Genomic DNA, 25,059 nt, shown 5'->3' on the forward strand with positions numbered 1-25,059 from the left:
TTATCTCTTCTGGTTTATATTCTTGCTTCTCATTAGCAGTTGATTTCCAACTATGCACCTGACTCATTACATAAGCCCCCCTACCCCCAACCGTCTTTCTATATTGATACATTACAAACACTTTCTTTTGTTTTATAACAGATATATTTCAAGTGACAGGGAATGGAAAAAAAGAGTCTGTTTCTCCTATTAAAATGATCCTATGCCTGAAAACTTGCTATTCAGCTTTTTCAGTTCCTTCCCACTCCCAGCACTCTGATACTAGCCTCTCTTTCTATTGCTATTCTGTCTAATTCGCTTTATTAAAAGTGACACACCACTCATACCATTTCTGCTGAAAGCCAGAGTTGTCAGAGGAGGTAGGACAGCATCCACAACCTTCAGGAACAGAAGAAGACAGAATGTGGCAGAATCATTTACAGTCTGGCGAAACGCAAGTCCAGCCGGAGATCATATGAGAACGTGAAACAAATCACATCAAGCAGTAACAGAAGGAAGATAGTATCAAGCAGTATGTAAAAGGAAAATTGAATTGTCCTATATACAGCATTAAAGGGGTAGTTCATGATTTTCTGCAGTAAGGTTCTGTTAAAAGGTAAAAAGCAGTTAAAATCATATGTGCAGCAGATGACTCTCATGTGGTCTTCATTTAGAATAAAGCTAGATTATTTGGTCTGGAGGCAGAAGCTAATAGCGAGAAAGTATAAAGGTCAAGATTAAAGCAAATTTCTATAAGTTCAACCTCAGAAACATCATAGCTGTTGTTGGGAACATCATTTTACAAACCTATACAGTCATGTCTGCGTAGGATGGTTATTTAAAAAGAAACCATTGGCTTCCATGAAGTGGTGTACCGTCACTGATGGTACACCACAACTGTATGAAACAACTGTATGAAACACGTAGTGAGAGTTTCAGGTCAGAGAAACCACTGAACAAAATAATAAAGCATTTTTTTATTTTAAGCTGTTACAATACTTTTTACTTTTATGTCAGACAGCTACATTACGAGTATTATGTTTAAAAAATAAAGGTAAAACATTGGTGATTATGTAAAAAACAATCTGCTCCTTTATTAATTATCCTTCATTACCTGAAGTGACAGCGATGATGGCTTAAATGTCCACAGGTTAGCATTCACAGAAGAAATGCTTTGGTATTGGCCCCAATCTAACAATCTAAAAAGCCATTAGTGCCATCTTTTAAGGATTTTTACCCAGAGAATCTCTGACAAATAAAATATGAACCGCTTCTAAACTTCTTACAGAAGCTCTTTTCAAAAAACTTGAACTATTCCATTATTATCTGTTAACAGCTAAGTCTTTTGCATCCTTGTTGTCTTATGTGGGAGAGGGGGGAAAGGAAATATACCTTCTTAAGTAAACCAGTTAATAAACTGGCTGCACGTTTAGATTTTGTTGAAAAGGAAACTCTGTGTTGCATTAATTCCGGAGGCATCAACCAAGCAGACCACTGTCACAGAGGGTCAAATTACTATGGAAATTCACTGCTGAGTGATTCTTCTCATTTATTTATTTATTTTAGGATCAAACAGACGCATGTTCCAGAACTGTCAAACCCTTATTTAGGCAAGAACTGTATACCACAAATTTGCATGATTACTAATATTACCATAGAAACAAGACTAGCACAGACACAGTGTGTGAGGTCATTACATTAAAAGCACAAGAAGGAAAACTACAAAGGAAGTTTCCCACTACCTAATGGCCTGCAAATTAATAGCAGAACCATCAAAAGGCTAGGTAGAGCGTGTGTGCACATGAATGTGTGTATTTGTTTGCGATTGTGGTTTTGACCCTTTTACCTTGTTAGCATGCCATCTACTGTCCAGTGGAGCAAAACCCCCCCAAAATCAATAGTATCTTCTTTCATTAGAAGATAGATGCTGCACTGCATATAATACATTAATTACAATTATTTATGGAACCCCTGTCAGTACGATAAACAAAACTTTTTGGACTGTGCTCAATTATAACAGGGACTGAAATGAGTTCTTCCACTTTTTTTCCCGTACACTTTTTACCACTGAGCTACTTCTGCATTCTTGTGTAAGTTCAACCATTCAACTTTTACTATATTTTGCTCATTCAGGACACTACGACATCTTCTACGGTAGAGGAAATATAATTTTTTTGTGATCGTCTTAGGCCCCATTGAAATTAATGGACCATCCCATAATTTCTGAGAAATTCTGCTAAAACTTTGGCACCCTTTCACATCTAACTACTTTTATTTATTTCAACTTTTTCATAAATTTTACAGATTTCATAATATCCCTCTTCAAGTTTTTGATTGCATTTTGATTTAGACTGGGTTCCCAATCTAAATTTAAACCCAAAAATCCTTCCAACCATAATTCCAACCTTCCTTCCAACATTTAAATTAATTTCCAACATTTATTTCATTTCCCTTTGGTGTCAAAGGGAAATGACACCCTTTGACACCAAAGGGTGTCAAAGTATTTTTGAATTTGAATTGAATTTGAACCCTAATTCCAACCCTCATTAAAACGCTCCTTGAAAACCCATTTCCAACCCAATTTGCAACCTTCCTTCCAACGCTCTAATGCTATCACTGGTATTTTAGCTTTTAAGAGGGTGGTTTTCTCACACTGCCTGGAGTATGTGGCTGCATGTGAACATGCTAGTGCTTGCCTAGTTGCTTTAGCTAAGCTTAGTGTTTTAGCTAATTTTTGCCTTTATATGTGTTTTTCAGACTGATCGGAATATGTTACAATAGGTTGCTAGCCTAGATGCTATCCTTAGTATTTTAGATAGCTTTACGTTTTTAGCTAATTTTAGCTTTTACGTGGGTTTTTTTCACACTGCATGAATTTTACTGTAGGTCAATTTGAGAAGGGTAACCTACATGCTATCATTGGTTTTTCCAATGATAGCATGCCAGCTTTATTGGCTAGCTTTAGCTTTATACCTCATTCTACCTTATAAACTGCTGCGACCTTTACAGTTTAGCTTTGGAATCAGTATTCTGCACCAATTTCTAATAGTCTTTGTGTTGAACTTTGTATTGACTAAAGGTTTTCACTCCTCTTTAACAGTTTTTTTTATATGTTTTGCATGTTTTTTCCTTTATTACATTGTCTAAGTCTTCTAAATTCTCAATTCAAATACAGTAGATATGATTTATGGATCTGATTGTCTGCAACGTGTTTTCCTGTTTTCTTGGTTTACTGATACACATTTTTCAGTCTTTTTTATGTGCTTTAATGACAACAGAATTAATGTAAAAAAGTTTTATTAAGATAGGTTTTGAAATAGACCAAAATAACAGAAAACTTTTCTTGTTACACAACTACAGTTGAGAAGTTAGAGATCTCCCAGGTAGCAGTCCATGTCCTTGTCCAGAAACAATAAAAGCTAATCTGAGCTGGCTTGGGGGTAATTAAAGTGTCTTCCTGTGTTATTGACAATCAGTAGCTGCAAGTCTCCTCTTTGCTCCATTGTCTGTTCCTCATCTCTTTCTTTTCTCCCTTTTCATCCTGTCTGCTTCCTGCAGCGCTCCATTCCCATACGTCAATAGTCATTAAATACAATCTCATTGTTCCATCCCGTGCACATCCACACATGCACGCTTGCACAGAACTCTCACAAATCTGACGAGGTTCGCTTGGTTCAATATTTGATTAATTTCTTGCCAATAGCTCACACGTTGACCCGCTGTTCTCTGATATCAGCCAACCGGTTAGAAAGTGTGAAGGGCACATAGACTATAATACCAGGAGTTACAACATGAAATTGACAAAGTAGGCTGATTACATAACATAATTTAATGCAGGTATTAAGCGGACACTTTCATCTAAACTGACAACGTGATGAGCAGCAACTAACACTTATAAAAGAAAGAAACTAAGGTAAGCCATATGTTTTAGCTCTGAATCTATTTAAAGTGCAGCTGTCATAAAGTAAAGTGTGAAATAGACTTAAGTTTGTTTTGTGGTCTAAGAAGAGAGAAGTGTCCTCAGAATCCACTCATACTTTGTGTATCTTTAGTACATAAAAGACACTTTATGTACTTTATGATATTTTATAAAGCTATACCCTCGCACAGTGGTTCCTAAATAAAGGTTCACGACCCCACTGGGCATCAAAAATCAATAACTATAGGGTCTTGAAATATAAATGTATATGTAATATAAATATAAGCCTTTTAAACAGCCAGACAAACTCACAGATATGTAGACAGACACACACTAACTCAAACATTCAATCAGGGCAACATCAGAAAACATATAGGAAGCCACACATGCATATACTCACAGCACAATGATACTGAGTGACTAGAGTATGGTGCTGACTCAGGACCTCCACAATGGACAGAGATGTTCTAATCAGCTCTTCGCATATTGCAACACCTAATGAGGAATGAAATTTATCAGCAGCACAGAATCAGGATTGAGGGATTAAACTCCCTAATTGCTTAAGATGGTTGAACGCTGATGCAGTTTAAATGCGTACTTGGAATTCACAATTCACACATTTCTTTTTAGGACTGTGTCTGTTTTCCTAACCACACATGAGTATTATTATGGTTTCTTATTTAAAATGTCTAGTTAAAGTATACACGGTTTAGTCATAACATTCAGAGTCAAGGCAGCTTTAAAAATTAAAAACTGTAAGACCCAATGATGGGTATTAAAGTAAAGAAATATATTTACTAAACACCAATGCTAAGTGACTTCATATCGATATATTATGACTACAGAAAAAGCTGTAGATTCTCATTTGGCATCTACGTAATAATCGATGGAAAAGAACTGACCGACACCACTGGACAGGTTAGTTTCATTGGACTCCACAGAAATAACGTAGTTCTGAAAGAAGAAAGCAGTAACACCACAGAAATCTTATGTTATACTTGCAATGCTGCAGTAGGGTTTGTTTGTGTATGGAGTAAGAGGTTGGATTTTATCCTGGGTTACTAATTCCACTGTGATGCTGCAGTTCAGACAGTAAATATTTAGTGTGAAATAAAATAGAAAACAGTAACATGTGGAGGACTCTGATTTAGTTTACAGTAAACCTTAAAACATTTTGACGAAAAAATATCGTAGTAATTAGATCAGATAATTCTATACAATTGTAAGTAGTGTTTGTATGAAGGTGGCTACAGGGAAAAGTGAACAAAATAATCAAAGAAATCAGAAAGTCAGAATGACTAATGTTCTGCAAATATAATAAGTTTTTTTTCCATGACTAAATGTCATATGAGTTGGTCGTTTTGTCAATTGTAGTCTAAATTACCAACATAATGTGCAGAACTACAAAAACCTCTAGTGTTTAAAGATTTTTTTTTCTTTAACCAGTCTATCAATAAGTATAAAGATCACTCTAAATGACGGAAATGACTCAAATCCAACACAAATTGTAATTAGTTTCAACATCTCTTGTGGTTTTTGTCTTTAGTTTATAATAAAACCTAAATGGACATTTAGTAAAGGTGACTTATAAAGCACTTACAAGCAGCAATCCAATTTGAACCAGAAACTCCTGGGTTACAATTCGAGCTCTAAAGACCTGGAGAGAGACGAACAGACCAGCAAGTACAAAAACAGAGCGGTTCATAGGTCAGCAAAGTAAAACAGTCAAGAGGTAAACTGACTCACGCTCGATGCTTCAACCAAATAGGTGCTTCTTAAAAACATCAACTGAAAACATTGCTGAAATATTAACTCAACCATTAAGTTACCTGAGATGAAAGGAGCTCTAGAACTACAGACAACGTTGGCAAAGTCTGTTTAAGCTGTTTACTCTGAGCTGCAGATGGGTGTTTCCTCCCAATCACATCTCTCAGTGCAGACAAGACATCCTCTATAAGAGACAAGATGAAGACATAAAAATGGAAGAGAACGAACAAGAATGGCCAATAATACGGATGAATGACACTAAACAGAAAAGCTGCCAGTGACGATTATGATATCCCACAAATATTATGTTTTCCTTGCTTCGATCATTCCTTTATTTTGCACGTGGTAGAAATTAATATAATTGGCCAAAAGTATGACTAGCTAATAAAGTGTGAGCGCCTCCTACCTGTCAATAAAAATGCCATACATTTACTAAAGTCAAAGTTATTTTTGGTGATGAAGATATTGATGAGAGTGTAATTTTCAATATACTTTTAAGCCCTTAGGAATACAACTGTCTTAAACATAGGTTTTAAACTGTGATAACTTAATTTGAGTGAAAAAAAAAATAATTCAAATGAATAAACTTTTACAAATCCCATTTTATCTAGTGTGTGTGTGTGTGTGTGTGTGTGTGTGTGTGTGTGTGTGTGTGTGTGTGTGTGTGTGTGTGTGTGTGTGTGTGCGTGCGTGTGTGAGAGGGGGGAGGGCGTGTGTGTGTGTGTGTGTGCGTGTGTTTGTTTGCTTGAGTGAGAGTTGTTCCAAGCCTACCCATTATCACCGGTGCAGCTCGACTAAAATGCAGCAGCAGTAAATCCAGACACTGACAGAGGTATCCTGATTGGCTGGGGTTGTCTCTGACAGGAGTGGCTTTCCGCAGGTCTCTCTCCAGGTACATCACAAGTCTGTGCAGACAGACAGTGCAGGATTGTACTGTTCCAGTGAGACGTTTACATAGACTCATTGCGGCTTAATAACCATTTTAATTTTAGGAGCCCCGTATGGTGCAGTTGAGCCTTTACACAACTGCACCGTACGGGTGCAGACTTTTCAAAGCAAGAGAAGAGGTAAACCAAATACTGACTCTGTCACCTAATCATTGCAGCTGAAATTGAGAAAAGTTTGTTTTATTTTAAGTCTGGTACACGATTTTTTTTTGTCAGTGTAGGTCAGACTTAGGTCAGAGTTCTGGAACGACTCAAAGAACATTACAAAAAACAATTTTGAGGTGCGTTTGGGGTCAATTTATCTGAACATGTTTTAACAATTTAACAAAAAGATGTAATAATTAGATTAAAGAACATTAGTTAGGATGTTCAGGAGCACAAGCTTCAAGAGAAGAATGATTCCCACATCAAAATTGGTAAAACAAAGTCCGGTATGAAAACCACCTGGGCTTCCATTACACCTCAGCAGAATCACAGGCTGATGATTGCCTCCATGCTACGCTGAATTAATGCAGCATTCATGCAAAAGGAGCCTCAACCAAGCATGAAGTACATAGAAATGAACATACATTTCAGAGAGCTGGCATTTAAGTTTAAAATTAATTTTATTATTAATATTATATAACATTTTAATTTCTGAGAAAGACATTTTTGCTTTCATTACCTGTAAGCCATAATCATCAAAATAAAGGAAGAAATAAAGGCTTGACCTGCTTCACCTTATGTATAATGAGTCTTTGTAACATAAGTTTCTCTTTCAAAAATATAAAATTTTCTTACATACCTGTTTATGAGTATTAGCAATCAGTTAAAGAAACATTTAACAACCTCCTTAACTTTGGCTTACACCTCATATCTCATAGTTTAACATTCTAGATCATCAAACCTTTAAATGCAGCAGCGTAAAGCCAATATAAAGACAGATTAGGATAATCATAAAAACACTCATATAGTAAAGTTGGATCTTCGGTCCAGATTATAGAAAGAAAAACTATGATTTATATACAGGAAACAGCCCAACCATATTTTCCATAGCATAATGATATTAATGTTTGAGGACTGCTCTTTTACAAGACACCATCAAAAGTTGTGAACAAGCCAGCCAGCCTGCTGACCAGAGAGGCACCGCCAGCTTACCACCATTTTGTCACTGACGGCCGGAGACTCAGAAGCTGCTCACATAAACTGACCCGCAAGTCGCTCACTGTGCGGCTGAGTGGGTGTGACTGGATATGCTGAAAGCCATCACATTCCACCCTCGCTGCCAATCTTGACACCTCTTGGTGAGATTCGAGCAAGTTTATCTCACAGAGACAGGCATGCATATTTTCATGTTATCGAGGTGCTAATTAAACACAACGCAAGGCTGCGAGAGAGTGAGACTAAGGCAAATATGTGTCTCTGTGTGGCTGAGTCATGTGGCGTTCTCAGTGGGAGAGAGACAGGCAAACCAAATCTAAACGCTCCAACTCTGCTTACAGAAGGAGAGCAAGTGAGGCGTGTGAAGAAGCAGGCAGAAATAAAACAAAAAAAAACAGCCAGAGGAAATGAAAAACAAAAACATTGAATTTCTATAATCCTGCTCTAATGTAATAAAAGAAGATGTGTTTACATGCGGTATGGTAAGGGAATCGACATACGATGTTTCGGGGATAGCAGTGGATTGTGGAGAACGGTGGGATCAAAAAGATCACAAACCGATTGTGTTGCATTTCCATTTTCTTTCACTGTTTATTTCTCCGGTGAAATTATGGTTATTTCACAACCCAGATTTGTATGAAATCATTTTTTTTACGAGACATGTTCAGAAAGACAGTGTGCAGGTGAGAGGCATAGCGGATCACATTCCCCTGTAAGTTATCTATAAAAAGATGTGACAAATGAAAGTTAAACAACTGTATGTCTGCAATGCTGCAGCCTATTTAAAGTTAAAAAACTTGTTTCCTGAGTTACTTTACATACCAGAAGAATGAGTAAAGAATTTATTTTGCACCTAATATGACAATTTCTAGTGAGTCAAAGTAAATGAGTAGCTTATGACTTCCTTTTTTGAAACACAGACAAATCAAGTGGTGACCACATTGGCAGATTTTCAGCTTGATCCCTCCTGACAGTTCACAAGTAAGTTGGGTAGAAACCAGATCTTTGTACGCACACTTAACACATCATGCCTAATCTCTAAAATGCAACACAGATATAATCATTTTTTGGTTTGGATGCTGTTATGAATGAGAAGGACTCAGGTAACAAGCTGGAGCACCAGTTAAGTGAAGTTAGATGAATACAAAAATGAAAATTGTAATTTTTATAACACTTTTAAAACATTTTTTGCAGTCCATTCAGGCTGCAGGAGAGAACACAGCTTTAAGAAGACAACAAGAAGGCTGAACTTGACTGTAGAATAGATCCTATGTTTCATCTGTTTGAGGTTTAATCCTCTGTTTCTCATGATATGTGCTCGATTTTGTTGGCAGCTTTTTGAAAATCTTAAATTTAAGGTAAGGAACTACAGCATCTAGAATACACACACAAGCAGCTGTTTTAGCAGCAATAGCCATATAATCACCAATTTAAGAGCCCAGAGACAGCTTAAAATGTATTTATTATTTTTTTTAAAGCATGGGTAAGTCATGTCTTATAAACTGGCTTGTTATTGTTCTCAACAATAAATTGGACTTGGCTAAAACTGGTTTGGGCAGGTCATAGTTTTACAAAAAAAAAAAAAAAAAGGGCTTTGTAAATTGGCCATAAGATTTTATTTAGTGCATCTCTCCCCTGGTGTATAAAATCTTTCTCCAAGTTCCCATCCTAATATATTTCTAAAGAGGGCCAGTTCAAGAAAGAGCTGAGCGAAAGTTGTGAGGAGCCAAGGGGAAAGAACAGATGAGACACCAGTAAGAGAGAATTATAATGATTCATGTGTCAGTAATTTCAACATGTAGTTAAATTGAAAAGCCAAGTGGGAAGAGGGTTGTATAGATGCATGGATGCAGGAATCATGCATTTCATCACATGCTCCTGACACATTCAATGCTGCAATGCAGCGGGGTGAACCACAGGACAAGCTGCTAATAAACTGTTTGAAGTTTGAAAAAGACTAAACTGTATGTGGCTAAATTAAATTTCTTGGGAAAATCTATTTATATTAATATTCCCATAGTTTCTGCATTAGCTTAACACAAAAGGTTATAAAAACTATAACTACTTTGCTAAAATCTGCAGGCAGAATTTTGATGAAAGAAGTTTCTTCTGTAAACGTTTCCGCAAGACGTGCGATTTACAGCATCAGAATGTGCTGTTTTGACCCAGATTTGGTTTTTTAATCTGAAAAATGTTTTCAAACATTTAATCTAAAAATACTTCTTCAGCCATAGAGAACATATATCCATTTGTCTTACCAGAGAGTACACAGAAGAGGTCATTTATATAGCAGTGTTGTTAGATAAGAAAACATAGCTGTACTGAAAGCTACAGTTAAATAATTAAAGGGAAATCTCACCCTGAAATGGAATTCAAAAATGCAACGTGTTTGTTCTCCGACAGTTCAGGCTGTGTGTGAACGTATACCGCTACATTCCAGAGAAGCTAATTAGCCAATGGTTTGCCAGACTGACTGCAGCTAAGAGGACGTTTCTCCACTCTAAGCCTCGGTGCCGTCAGACAACAGGAGGCCGTGCAATAAAATGTGGTGAGTTGAGAAAAGCACAGCAGGCAGGCGTCACATTTTAGAAACAAGGAATAAAGTACAGTTTAAAAAGCAAAATGTCTTTAATTAGCCAAGTAGAAGTTTTCTAGCCACTTAGGTTGCTCTAGGTTGATACCTAGAGCTTGTAACAACTCAGTTACAAATAGTTATCGTAATGTCAGTTTGTTGTTGAGTTCTTCAAATTGATCTACCTCCTGCCAAATACTATAGATTAAGATGGATAAATAATCAAATGATGTGTAATAGAGAATAAGTTCACTATTCAACTGTGTGTGATCGATAGTGGTGTACAGTGTTTACCTGTGCTGACAGCAGTAGAGCAGCATTTGTGTGTTGTCCTGTGTTAGCAGCAGTAACAGCAGTAATGCTTTGGCTCTTGTCACAGCAGATGGGCTCTCCAAGCAACGCAGCACTTTCAGAACCAAATCCTACAAAACAGAACCACCATTGAATCTTAAGTCTGCAGGCTGATGATTGTTGAAAAACAACAACTGGCAAACCACACAGTTCCAGTTATTAAAGGAACTCTTAAAAGCTTCCACGTGTTTATGTTTGTGATGGTAGGACAGAAGAGGCTTTTTCTAGCACCCTTAACCACTAATTAGCATGCAGACGACATCAAAGTTTGCTGTTTTGAGACTCTGTGACCCCTACATGCCATTATTTGTTGCACTTCTCAAACAGTGACTTTTTGAGATTTTCTATTGCCTTTACTGCCATGCTTGGTGACAAGTTTAAACTTGACAAAATGTCTGAAACAAATGGACCTCTGTGTCTTATATTTAAACCATAGCGAAACAGAAATCACAGATTACTATTGAGACACTCCTAGGCTCTCACCAACTGAAAAGAGCGAAACATAAATTATAGAACTGCTTTCTTTAGCGTGTTTTAACATTTTAGGGGAACAAGCAATTGTGCTACCAGTGATTTTAGGGAAGTAAAGAAACAAAAACAAGAGCTGTGCTTAAAACTGTAAATGATAAAAAAATATATATATATAATCCTGTTAGGCTGCACTTTATGACATACAAACGTTTCAACAGCCATTCCTTTAGCAGAAGTAGCACTAACTCCTTGGGAAAAATAAAAATAAAAATCGGACTGACCAACATTCATTAACAGCACCATTATCATCAACACCATACACAACCAAGTGTGTGTGCGTGTGTGTTTAGGAGCAAATGTGAAAGCATGTTCTAGTCTGTGTGGTGCAACACACCAAGTTAATTAATTTCAAAGCCCAGCCGTGTGCTCTTAGCTGATAAGTCCCTCCCCACTACCCATAATGCTTTGCTGAAGTAGAAGACTGCAGCGTATTCATTCAGCCAATTAGCCCAGATACTGACACACTCAACAAATTAGTGTTTGTGCTTCTGAGCACACAGTCACAGTCCCTCTTCACACATGCATGTACATGCATGCACACACACACACATGCACACGCAAACAGACAGAGTTCTGTGTAAACAAACTCCTGGACTGTCTGTCTTTGTGCCAGGGGAGAGAAAGAGGGTGGGGGGGGGTGAATGCATATCAGTTTATAATTAGAGCAGAGTTGAAGTACTAAGTTTGTATTCTGGTGTTAAATTGGAAGTGTTCAATGCAAATAAATTCAGTTCAGAGTCAATTACCAATTCTAGACTGCAAGTTAAAAACCTTCAAATCAATTTCAGCCCCTCTGCCTCCCCAACATTAACACATCACATACACACTAGATGGGTTTTCTCATGAAAAATTAAATAAGTAACTCCTGACAAATTAGTTCATGCACAGTTCAGATTTAGTTCATGAACTATGTAGAAAAAAAAACTGAGAGGAGGTAAACCAGCGAAGACAAACAGAGGATGAATTGTAAGGATTTTACAAACTATGGTTTTTATATTGCGCATTTATTGATGAGTGTTTCCAATCATAACCAATGTATTAACATTAAGAACATTTCTCACTAAATCTCTTGTGCTCATCGGCAAGAACCTGAATAACCACAACATATCCTGCGCAATGTCATATTAAAACAGCGTTGCTGCTTGATAATATGCAGCCCGAATAGCTTCAAGTTTGACATTTGAACTTCTTGTAATATCTTGCACATGTGCTTCGGAGAGTGCACATACCCGGCTCTGTGTGATCCGATGTTTGTGGATGTGTGAGGCGAGGAGGGCAGAGGCCGCAGCAGTGAGCAGGTGCTGCTGCACCCTGGACCCTGCTCCACCTATGCCCTCCAAGACGGCTGCGGGGCCACAGGTGTCAATCACCGACAAGAAGACTGCTGGGTCCAGCCGGGTTAGCCTTGAAAGAGACTGGGGAAACAGGCGGATGAAAACGCACGCTCATCATGAGCTATTTTACAGCATGTCATTCATGAATTATGAGTCCGCGTCTTTGTAAAGCTATATGATGCGCTTGGGGTCTGGAGTGTGAAGAGGTCAAAGAAAATACATGAGTAGGTATCATGTAACAACAACTCACTTGTAAAATTTTCCCCACACGTGACAATAACAAAATGAATTAACATATTAGAGTGCATTGGTGGGTGATTGAAAAAATGGCATGGTGTAATAATCAACAGTGATTATACTTCCAGATACTTCAACATTCTGCACATTCTGTCATGTTAAAGCCTCCAGGATATTAGACTGGGATTTAATGGGAATGACAAATACAACAACTGCATAATTATGAAGGTGATTAAGCACAAATATTATGAAAATAATAAACTGCAGTTTTACTACCAATAAAAATCTGCAAAGTGTAATGCATTTGCATTCAGTCCCTTTTAAGTAACTACTCCTAAATAAAATCCAGACAACTGCCTTCAGAAGTCGTCTAATTAATAAAAGCATCCCCCCGTTTCCGACTTCATCTCGGAATAAATAGAAATTCATGTGTTGCACCTGCAAACCATCACCTTAAACTGGCAGGCTGGGCCAAATGGAACAAATGGAAATAGGAAGTAATATTTGTAATTTTCTTAGAGCTATTTCGGACATGACACTGAAGACCCACCCCTATGGTAACACATCACAATGGTATAATTATGCTGCAGGGATATTTTTTTCTGGTGAGGAAGACGTATGATGGGAAAAAGTATGGAGACTGGACAATTCTGGAAAAACACAGTAAAACCTCAAGCCCAGACTTGAGACTGAGACAGAGGTTCACTTTCCTGTTGGACATACAGCCAGAGTTTCAATGGAACAGTTTCAATCAAATCATGTTTAACGTTTGCATGGCTTAGTCAAAGCCCAGGCCTAATTTTAATAGAGAATCTGTGACAGAACTGGAAAACTGATGTTCACTGATGCTTCCTTTGTAATATGGCTGAAGTTAATATTAAAAAGAACAGGCAAATGTAACTGACATTTTTAAACAAATAAAAATCTGAAAAGCATTTACTATTTTATTAGTGTTTGTCTTTTATATAGAACCTCAATAAGATGCATTAAAGTCTGTGGTAGCATCACAACAAATTTTTGCTACCCTTCCACCTCTTTGTTTTAGGCTGCAAGGTTAAGCGTATTAAAATACACTTTAAAAACCAGCCTTTTTTCCTTCAGTTTTACCTTGAAGCTGCACTAGATGAGAACATTTTTACTCAATGCATATTTTCTCCGCTTTACAGAAGGTACACGACATGCCTTTGTGTTGAGTGAATGTCGCCAAGCGAGCTTACAGAGATGGCAGTGACTCTGACGGCCTCCGCCGTCGAGTGACTGAACAGGTACCACAAAGCGGAGCCCATCTCTGTGGTAGCCAGGTGACGAGAGAGACCAGAGATGGTCGAAGAGACGTTTTCTACAGCTTTTGCAGCCATATGATGTACCACGGCATCATCCTGCAAGAGAGATACATAAACTCAGTTGAAATTTTTAGCAAGGGTTTAACGGTGCACCAAAATCATGACTCTGTGTGATTTCAGTACACTTCAATGAAGAAACATAAATGAAAATGTTAGTTTTTTTCACTTCAGTCAGCATTAAAAAAAGAATTTTCTTTTTTAAATATCTGAAATCATCATTTAATATAAAGTGAAAAGTTGGTACTAATGTTTTGACCCATACCCAATGATAGATTGTATACTATGATATAGTTAATGTTGATAAATAGAAATTTTTGAATCAATCAATCAATCAAATTTTATTTACATAGCACATTTCAGCAGCAAGGCATTTCAAAGTGCTTTACATAATTAAAATCAAAACAGCATGTGACATTGAATAAACAGTGAGAAAGAGATTTTGAAAAAAATAAAAATAAGACTGGTTGAAAATAGAACATGCTTAAATCTCTTTGGAGTTATTTTAATAATTTGACAGCGCAGGAGACAACATTTTCATGGAATTGTAATTTTCACTTTTTACCAACCATTTCTCCAAAAGACATACTGATGCCATATCCTGATAAATATATTTTTCCATTAATAAGAATAAATCATCACACATCCTGCAACCATTGCAGTCATTCAGACTGTGTTTTGAATACTGCAGCAATTTACAAATACTAAATTAAATTAACACATCATAATTTCAGTAAACACAAAAAGTATCGTATTTGTGCTTGTGTGCTGCATATGTACGGTATGCAACCGCACACCTTTGCCTGAGCAGAGAATAGCTTCTTCTTTTCAGACAAAGGGGACAAGCTAATGAAATTTCTGTGGCTGAGGAAATTAGTTTTTCCCACAAGAGTCATTGTGGAGAAAGACAGGAAGTACAACAGATGTGATTGCCTCTGTCAGGTTGTTATTTCATTTCACCATGTTACATCACTTTGACGCTACTCTCTCCAAGGTGTGAGATGCAATGGAACTTCTTCCAAAATAAATCTTACTACATTTTTAGGAAAAATGGCTTACAGTAATAGCGGCGACATTAATTCCACCACACCAATTTATCATGGTCATCCTGTAAAAGAGCAGGTGACACTGATGACACTTCAACTAAACCCCTTGTCGCATTTCACCCTCTAGCGTACAATTAGTTTGCAGAGTGCCATATAAATAGTGAGGAGATGCAGGAAACGACTCTAGCAAAAAACAAATATTTTCAATTTAAACAGTGCAACCTTTGAAACTGTGCAGAGTTTTGGATTTGTATTTTTACCAGTTTTAGCTGAATTCATGCCCAGCACAATGCAATGTGGCGAAATTTCACAGCCCAGAGCAGTGATCACATTTGAACAAAAATCCTTTTTTGTTTCTTAGTCAGTGAATGCACCATAACCAAGCAAAAACAGGTCACTGTAACAGCAAAACTTTTTAGTACGGGAAGGAAAAATGAAAGTTATGTATTTTTGTTACACTGAGGTGCTTTAAAATAAATGCAGATAAGATTTGGAAAGCTATTCTAAAGTAAGAAGTCTTTCAAAAACATGTCCAGACATTTCTGTGGTCCATTCAGGTTGCAAGCCAGAGATGGCTGTTCGACTTCCAGCAGACAACAGGAAGGTCAAGCGGAGTTCAGTAAAGTTGTTTTGTTTCTGGGTTTTTTTACACTGTCAACCTTTTTCTTTCATAAAACGAAGTGGTTTTGGACATGCCGACACCTTTTGGAAATCTCAGAGTTAAAGGGTTGGACTTAAAAAAAAAAGTTCTATGGAGTAGGTCCCTTAACTGTAGTAGAAAGATGTTAACAAGCTAACGCGTTAATTCTCCACCTCATCTAATTTGTTGAATAAACTGACCATGAGTCAGGATAATTTTCAAACAATTAAAAAACCTGGAAAGCACAACATCATACCAAGTTTAACGAAGCTGTACAACTAATGCAAAATTCTCAAATAGACTCTGTTCTCGGCAGAGCTAAAGCGCACTGGCAAGTCACAGCTGATTGGAGGGATTGGCTGATTGCAGCCAACAGGCTGAAGCAGAGAAACCTGCCATAGAAATAATAGAAGTTGTTTGACTGAACAAAGTGCAACGATAGTCGGTTGAGAAATTATAATTTGCTGATATTTGCTAACATGTTGTTATATCCCGCTGCTATGAAGATTTTAATTTTAAGTTATTTTAAATTTTTAAAGTCTGGTAAAAGAGGCAATGTATGTCTGTCTGTTGTGATCCTGCAGTTCATATGTTTACTTAATTCACAATAAACTCAAGTTAAAGTTTAAAATGTCAACAATATAATCATGTTGTATATTTTTAAAATAGTGACTCCACGGTGTGCTGTGGTGGCGCAGGAGTTAAGCACAACCCAAACTCTGATCACTGCACCTTTAACTGTGCTATGAGAATAAGTTATTTTTCAAATTAATTCTTTAAGTGATATCTAGAGAAAATTAGCACTAATAAAGTTACATTTAAAGGACCACCGTTTTCAAACCACCTTTATTAATAAAACATTAATACAAGCAAACACCGACCAAAGTAATGAACATAAATTAGTAAAAAGAGAAAATAAAGATGAAACTGAATAAATTACTTAAAAATATATTAAAACACAAATATAAAGCGTCCGCAAGTATTTGCGACAGAGACATTACCAAAACAGCTGCTTTCAGCACAAAAACTACATTTCCACTTCAGATGTTACAGAAATTCAGGTCTATTTTTAACATATTTTGAGGGATTAAATTTGCCACCCACCCAACACGTTAACAAAACTGACCTGCTTCCTGACCTAATGAACAGAAAGCAGGTCTTCTCAGGACCGCAAAACCTAAAGAGCTACCTGTGGCATACAGCGGTGGCCGGGCTGTGATCCATTGTCACATCCATGTTGCGCATTAAAAAGATACATCATATTCAACCAACACAAGGACTCTAATGATAACTGACAGCCTAAATCACCAACCTATTAATTCAATATACGACATCACAGCATGTTCCCAACACCAGGGGACTAAGTGGAGCGGCAGCATAATGAATCCTCTGGCACCCCTTTGGGAGCCAGCGGAATGGTCTGTTCCAGCGTTCCCCAGGCTGTGCGGAGCAGCTCACTAATGAGCCCACGGGGGAGCCCCCACTGTCTGTGTGTTTAATAGACTGTAGCCTTGCCAGGCACTACACAGGGAGAGAGGGTGGAGGTGGTAGTGAGGGTTTTGGGGGCGAGGGGTGTTACATGAAGAGAGAGAGTGAGAAAGATATTCTTACAAGTGGTGAGAAACAAGCAGAAATTTCATCATTATAATTCAGAAACGGGAAACGCATGAAGAAGGGAGAAGGGAAAAGGTGATGAAGTTATCCTCAATGTAATATGACCATGAAAAACAGAAGGACATTTATTAAACTTGACGTCATGGTGAAGAATAACACCACTGGATTATCAGTTGTGGAACATAACACAAGGAGAACTTGTCATAGATACATCTTTTGTGAAATGACTTAAATTCTGTTGCGTTTGTGATAATGTCCAAAAAATAAAATGCAAGGAGCATTTGACACAATGAGAGATGTACGGATATCCGTTACTATGTAACAAAAACTTCAACAGATTTTATCATTAAAACATGTTTCACTTGTAAGCATATTACCATATTACAGTGGCAAAATAAAGAGATCCAGATTACTGGAGCATAGAAGCTTCTCCATGTTTGGTTTTGGTTCTGTGGATGCAGAGTAGAGCAGAGTGGATGAGTTTGTAATTGTCTTTATGTTTCTCTGAAGGTTCAGGCCCGAGTCCATCACTACGCCCACATGTCAGATCTGGTCAGCAGTTTCTAGCTGCAATAACTGAACGAGTAATTTAGTTTTAGCAAAACTGAGCTCATTAATATTGATGCACGGACAGACATTGATGCTGTTTTATCTACAAAAGGTGAAGCGGTGCAATTTATGCAAGACCTAGAAGAAAAACATATTTACACAAGCTCTGGTTCACAAATCTGTCAACAGCTTTGAAGTTGTTCTCATAACATTAAATATGAGTTAAATTATATGTACATATGTTGTAAAGATTAATTTATTTGTAAGTGCTTTGAAAGTCAAGCTAAATAAATTAAGACTTATTTTTGCCCATTCTTACTTCAAGCTGGCTCTAGTCAAATTCAAATTCAAAAATGATTTATTAATCCCAAAGGGAAATTAAATGTTGTAGCTCACTGATTCGGGTTCTTCAAAGAGTCATTGAACATGGTGATGGTTGATGGCAGTAGCGGTCAAGATCAGTCCCGTTTGATGGACAGTATCATTTAATCACAATTTTCAGTCTTGCCACCGATTCTAAATTGGTTTAGGTGTGGATTTAGACTGTGCCATCCCAACACATGGACAGGATTCGATCTAAAAAACTACAATGATGCTTCAGCTGTATTTTTAGGCCACCATGCTTTCTAAAAGCTTAACCCCCACCCCTGCCTCAAGTCTTTTGCCTCTTTAAAGATCTGCTTCCAAGATCAGCTTTTGTTTAACTTCATCCATCTTCCCAACCCACCAGCTTTCCTGTCGTTTCTAACAAAATTAATCCCTTAATCATTATGCTGCCACCACCTTGTTTCATTGTAAGGCTGGTGTATTCAGGGTGATGCGCAGTTCTATTTTTCAACCACACGGCATTGTGCGTGTAATCGTTAAAAGTTCAACTGTGGTTTAATATTACCAGAGCACCTTTTTTGACATGTTTGCCAAGTATCCCTTAATGGACTGCAGATAGGACTTTTTATGGCTTTTCTTTCACCAATGACATTCTTCCATAAGTTTAGGTTAGTAACCGTATCTTAGTGGAATTGCAGTTGTTCTAAACTCACTCCTTTTGTAAGTGGTTATTTTCTTTCCTCTTTCTGCCTTTCACCTCCCAACAGTCCTATTTCTCTGCTTTGTCCCTTCATCTTTGTGACACTGTTTGTCTACTAATGTTCACAAACGCATACAGAGGAACTGTATTCACGATGGAATTAAATTACACATAAGTGGATTTTTTTTTTTACAGTAATTACTGCTCTGAAGGCAAATTATTGCAATTGAATTTATTCTAACCTTTTAAGTGCAAAGCACTTAGAAAATCACGCTTTTGATTCCTTTCATTTCATAATTATGGGCTACTTGGTGACAAAATGTGAACAAATTCAGAGGGTATGAATACTTTTGCAAAGCACTGTTGACTGCAATAAGAAGCCTTACATCTAAAACTCAGATGCAAAGCTTTTTCTTCTGCATTGCCCAAAGTTGCATTTTTGAGAGAATATGAAAAAGAAAATGCAAAATAGCTCTTGGCAGAAGGCGAGTAAACAGAGAAGGAATGTGGAAGCACATGGGTGTAGATACTTAAAAATGTAACAGTATTGAAACTCTGTCCAGCAGGAGCAAAAGCAGAAACTCAAAATGCACACACACACACACACACACACACACCCACACACACACACACACACACACACACACACACACACACACACACACACACACACACACACACACACACACACACACACACACACACATAGAAGCAAACATAAATACATTATCACTAAGAGCAGATGTTGGTATGGTGAACACAAGAAGATGGCACAAATCACCTGCATTTCTCTCAATTTCATCTTAATTATTTTATTTTAAATGTTCCAGCTTAAGATTTGCTGCATACCTTGTACGGCCCATGTAAATACCAGAGAAATTCATTGGAGCCAAGTCACACATTTTATTAAAACATTGGATATATTAGTCAAGTTAAAGTTTCCTTTTATTAAACGATTTTAAAAAGCATGCACATATTTATTTGCACATATATGGTTATATACACTGGAAACATAAGAAGACCTTGACAGTGCTGGATGCAAAGCCTAATACTGAATATGAGCTCGAACAACATTTAGATGAACTCAAAGAAAAAAATAAACATTGTTTCTGCTTTGGATAAGCCTAAGAGGTTAAATAAGATTATGATTAATATGACTATTCAGTAATGTTGGTTCATGACCTTATGTGAAAAAATAAACATATGTAAAACATGTGGAATGACTGTCAGGGAAACTTCATTTAATGATGACTGTAGATTCAATGTAATTTTCAGCCAATGAGGGAGAAATCTGTTGACGTAAATCTGACTGTGTGCTTTATTAAAAATAAAAGAATACAAATATTTTCCTATGTTTAACATCACAAAACCAAAAGAGAAAAGAAACAACAAAATTGCTACTTAAAGGTTTTTGCTGACAAACTTCCTGGATAATGACTCCTGGTCTATTAGTTACTAATTAATGACATGCCTAGATGTGTTTTAATCTAATATTCTTTCAAGCTGATTCAGTTAAAATACGTTTATTCCTGGCTTTTCTTGAGGCTTAAACAAGAGTTCCATGCTCTTCATCATGTTTCAACAGGACAGCCTGCTTCATTTCAAATGAAACTGTTCCTAATCTGAAGCTCAAAACTGACAGATGATATTTGAACACTCTGAACCCCTGGCTAAAAGCTGCTTTCAAACTGAAAACCTAAAAGGCAGGAAGATATAAACTGAGGAAACAAACTACTTCAAATGGCTTTCAGTGGACCACTTTTATATAGAAACAAGTTTGTGCCGGCTCTTTTGAGTCTCAAAGACGTAGATGGTAAAACTACTCCAGTCCGAGTGTCTGTGCTTGCACAGTTCAGATGTCTGATGTGGTTTCCTCTCTGTAATTACGGGCCTTCTGAAGATTGTGCACCTGGTTTTCAATAACCACTTTTGACAGAGACTCAAACGCATTCTGAACATTAAGCGTATCATTCACTAACAAGAACATCTAACGCCATGGATAGCCATTATCAAAAGCTCATATTTGTTAAAAGGTTTATAGAAACTGAGATATAAAGAGTGCTCCTGTAGGAATAAATGTAAAAGAAAAAGAAAAAAAAATAGGTACAATTGAAACTGTTTACATGTGTTGGTTAAAAAGACACAGAAGCTTATTTTTTTTACCTCTTAACGTTATACCAAGCTAAACTTTGCCTGCCTTAGGTCTGTTAGGATCACAAAAATTATCTATATTTGCTAAATAAAAGATTTAAATAAGTTTTAGAAAGCTTATTTTGTGCTACCTATTGCTAATGTACTTACAGGGTTTGTTTTGATTATTAAACAGTAATTTGCCATCACTATTGCCACAAGAAACTGAATGAATAATTTAACAATGATCTAAATGAGTCCGACTCTGAATTAAACCCTTCCTTTCTGTCACCACCTTGATGATGGTGTTCTATTAGATGTCTACTGAATTACTTAAAACAAATGTATTAATGTTATAACCCTGACAGATCAAGTTAAAATTAAAAATAATATATATATAGATATATGTAAATTGTACCCTGTGTTTGCTAAGGCAATTAAGTTAACCTTAGTACTGCTCGGTAATTGAGTGCATCACTATTTTACAATAATCAATTTTGAACGGCACTTTGCTCTGCGAGTTGTGAGCGGTTTCTGAGTGCATTGAAGTATAAAAATTACTCACACAAACATACAAATAACATCACTCCTACATGTAAATGTCCCATATTTCAATTTTTTTTTTAAAAGAGAGAAAAAAAAGAGGAAAGGCACTTAACATTTTTCTGATGTGTTAACGGTGTTTGGATGAATGTGTCCAGAAGAAGAAACTGAATCTATGATGCCAACAACAATAAAAGACAGAAGTCAAAGTGTCTGTGGAACCACACTTTGATAAACGTTAGGTGATCACGCATTCGTAGTAACCACGGTAAATCTGGATATACAAACATATTAGCTAATAAAAACTAGAAACTGGAATCTGACCAAGTGTGTAGCTTAGCTTTAATGTATCAAAACACCTTTAGGGTGTTATAAAGAGGCAAGTAAAGCAGCATAGCCCCTCAAGCTAAGCAGCAAATTCTTAAGAAACCTCTCCAGACATTTGTGGACATTGGGTGGACCAACAAAGTTGAAAAAAATTATACGAGTTCCATTTCAGCAATGAACATTTTTTGACATTTAGTTTGCCGAGCTCCTACTATGGGGCCTGTATATACTGAATATAGTAAAAGTATAGGCTTAGTTGTTAGTTTTTATATCAGTTTAAATAAAATAAAAAGAAAAACATGCAGTTACTTAGGTATAGTTTTGACTAACTTGACATAGAGGTGAGATTAGATAGGTGCGTTCTACATATCACAGAATAGTTTCTATTCAGAATGCGTGTGTGAGCTTTTGATAGATCAGGAGCATGAGGTGGCTATCTCATGTTAGAGACGCAAGGGTAGGGCCCATGACTGTTTTAGGAGTCACCCTCCTCTCTTTTGTGGAAGATAGTGATAAATGATTAATGGGCTCACCATAGCTGGGTGTGTATGTATGCGAATGTCCGTGTGTGTGTGTGTGTGTATGTGAGGGGGATTTCTGCCTAGTGCCCTCTGGCTTCTATCACTGCAATACTGTTCACACACCTTTTCTGTTGCAAGCGCATGCACACATACACGCACACACAGATTATTCATCATAGGCAGCTGAAGCATCATCTTGTTCAGGCTCATAAATAATTTCCTGCAGCTCAAGTCTGGCCTGGAAACCTGCCTTTCACTCCATGCCATCAACTCCCCCTCTAAGTACAACTCTCCCTTTCACACTCTGTCTGCCTGCCATATCATCCCCCTCTCCAACTACACTGATCTGGCTTCCTTTCTTCCTTTCTGTCACTCTTCAGTATCCCCTCTCCATTGGCAAAACCACCATGCTCCCTGTGGCTCCAGGCCCCCGCTACTTCCTTCCCCAGTCAAACCCGTCCTCTAGTACAACAATCTGTATCCATCTCTGCAGTGCTTTGCTTGGAAATCAGCAAAAAAAAAAAAAAAAGTCTCAACAGCAGCAGAAGGGGCTGGGGTTATCCACTGGGTCAAAAGAATGCAGCAAAAACACACTGCCTGGAGCATATTTGACAGGTTCTTGGCGCTGTGTCTCAATGCTGTCATGCAATTAACAGAGTGTGGCACTGAATTTGCATTTAGAACATTGGTAGACAATTTTTTTTCTCTGGCAAAAATTGCATAAGAAGTGCATCAGAAAATATAGGCAAGTCAAACAATAGGAAAGAAATTAAGAAAAAAAAAAAACTTTCTCGGGCTATATAAAAATTCGGAGAAATTTTCACGAGCGACTTTTATGACGCTACTTTAGATTAGAGCACAGCTGCAGCTGTAACCAGCTGAAATGTATACAACAAATAGTTTTAAACTTTAAAATCTGATATCCAACAAAGACTCAATTAAATGAACTACAAATTTTCTATCTAATGACTGAAGATGGAATGCATTTTTGTATTCTATATTCGATTACAAATATGCATTCTAATTTAGACAAAGCGACAGACATAGCAGAACTTTTCCGTCTTGTGCTTGAGGAATATTATTTAATTCACTCAAATCTATTCTCACAGTTGTAATTTCAAGCAGCTAAGACATTTTTCACAGAGAAAGAGAGAGAGAGAGACAGAAAGATAGAGAGCTGAAGTTGCACCAGATTTGTTCGCGAATAATAGATGTGGTGGAACTTTTAATGTGTTACGACAAATTTAGAAATAAGAAGTTCACCAAACTGAAAACAAACAAAAACTTTTAGTTTAATTGACAGTAAAAAGCTAACTGACCATGTTTGAATACTTTATTTATTTTTAAATGTTCATCATTCATGGTTCATAAGTGAAAGGTAACTAAAATTTAATAGAAATTAAGAACTTTTTTTTTCATTTAACAAACTCTACAGCAATCAGTCACAATAGCCACTGTGTAAATAACGATTAATTTTAATAGTTCAATTTTAACTTTTAGAATGTAATTGAAATATAACAGAAGTTAAAATCAGCAGTGAAATTCAGCCTAAACCCATTGAAATGCCTAATAGAAGTCAGTGTAAAAAGTGAAAAAACAGCTTGTCTTCTCTGTTCTGGAAGAATTTTGCCCAAACAATTTGGTAAGTCGGTGGATAGGTACCTGGTACCTATCCAGGATAGGTACCAGTGCAACAATACAGTAACATCATTATAAACCATAAGCAACTAACGATAGTCGCCGTTACACTGCTGACAAGCTTTCAATAAAATCCTAAAAATTAATGAGATGAATCTCCAACTTTGATGGCATTGATTTTTCCAGGAAAAACATTGGTTCAAGTCCAGAACAATGTACACTGTTTCAGTCACCTTCATCAGAAATCGGAAATATTGTGAATCCGTTAAATCATTCCCAGAGTTTTAATCAATCAGTAATAAGGTTAAATGTGCCAAAGAAATGTATGCTTCATTAGATAAAGCAAGGCAATATTGGCATTTACCCATAGAGTTTGAGAAGAGGAAATAGGTCTTTGTTTAACTGTAATGCATTAGTAACATAATATGCTGCTATTACTTGTGACAAATGTTTGACCATGCACAAAATAAACAGTGGGTCAAAAAAAAAAAAAACCTGCAGTTTTCCTCCTCTATTTCTCTTCGGTTGTTCTGATATTCAGTAGATTTGTTTTGACAGCTTGGAAGTTCACCTCTTTATGTCAGTCAGATCAACAGAGATTTAGTACATTCAATACCCATCATCCTCTAACTATCAGTTTCAGAGACTTACAGGACACAGGAAGCAGCTCCCACTGACAGTGGGCTTGAGACAGAGTATAACCCGGAACACTTATCCATCAATCTCAGTCATACCTAGTAACCCTAAAAGCTCTCTGCGTGAGTGTGAACCACAGGTTCAAGCTAGTTCGCTTGGGGGAAAACGAATACTGGAGGAAAACAGAAAAAAAAGAAGATCCTGCCAAACACAACATATAAAATCTGACTGCTGACCAGCAATTTCAAAACCAGGACATTCTTATGAGGCT

General features: G+C 37.0%; 1 protein-coding gene across 10 annotated transcripts in view; it reads right to left on the minus strand.

Moving 5' to 3' along the window:
- ulk4 (unc-51 like kinase 4) overlaps window positions 1–25,059 on the minus strand; it is an 88,803-nt gene that overhangs the window by 40,309 nt on the left and 23,435 nt on the right. For all 10 annotated transcript variants that reach the window (XR_535782.3, XR_535783.3, XR_535784.3 and 7 more), the window contains 9 exons: window positions 13,995–14,156; window positions 12,436–12,621; window positions 10,619–10,746; window positions 6,437–6,570; window positions 5,728–5,849; window positions 5,499–5,555; window positions 4,801–4,852; window positions 4,299–4,393; window positions 327–378 (listed from right to left, as the gene is read on the minus strand). Coding sequence is in view for 7 of the 10 variants with exons in the window: in XM_008432071.3 (XP_008430293.1) it covers window positions 327–378; window positions 4,299–4,393; window positions 4,801–4,852; window positions 5,499–5,555; window positions 5,728–5,849; window positions 6,437–6,570; window positions 10,619–10,746; window positions 12,436–12,621; window positions 13,995–14,156 (988 nt within the window). In the remaining 3 variants the exon portion in view is untranslated. The remainder of the gene's footprint in view (window positions 1–326; window positions 379–4,298; window positions 4,394–4,800; window positions 4,853–5,498; window positions 5,556–5,727; window positions 5,850–6,436; window positions 6,571–10,618; window positions 10,747–12,435; window positions 12,622–13,994; window positions 14,157–25,059) is intronic.

This window comes from Poecilia reticulata, chromosome 16 (assembly GCF_904066995.2).
Source record: "Poecilia reticulata chromosome 16, P_reticulata-male-v2, whole genome shotgun sequence".
In the NCBI taxonomy this organism is placed as follows: Eukaryota; Metazoa; Chordata; class Actinopteri; order Cyprinodontiformes; family Poeciliidae; genus Poecilia; species Poecilia reticulata.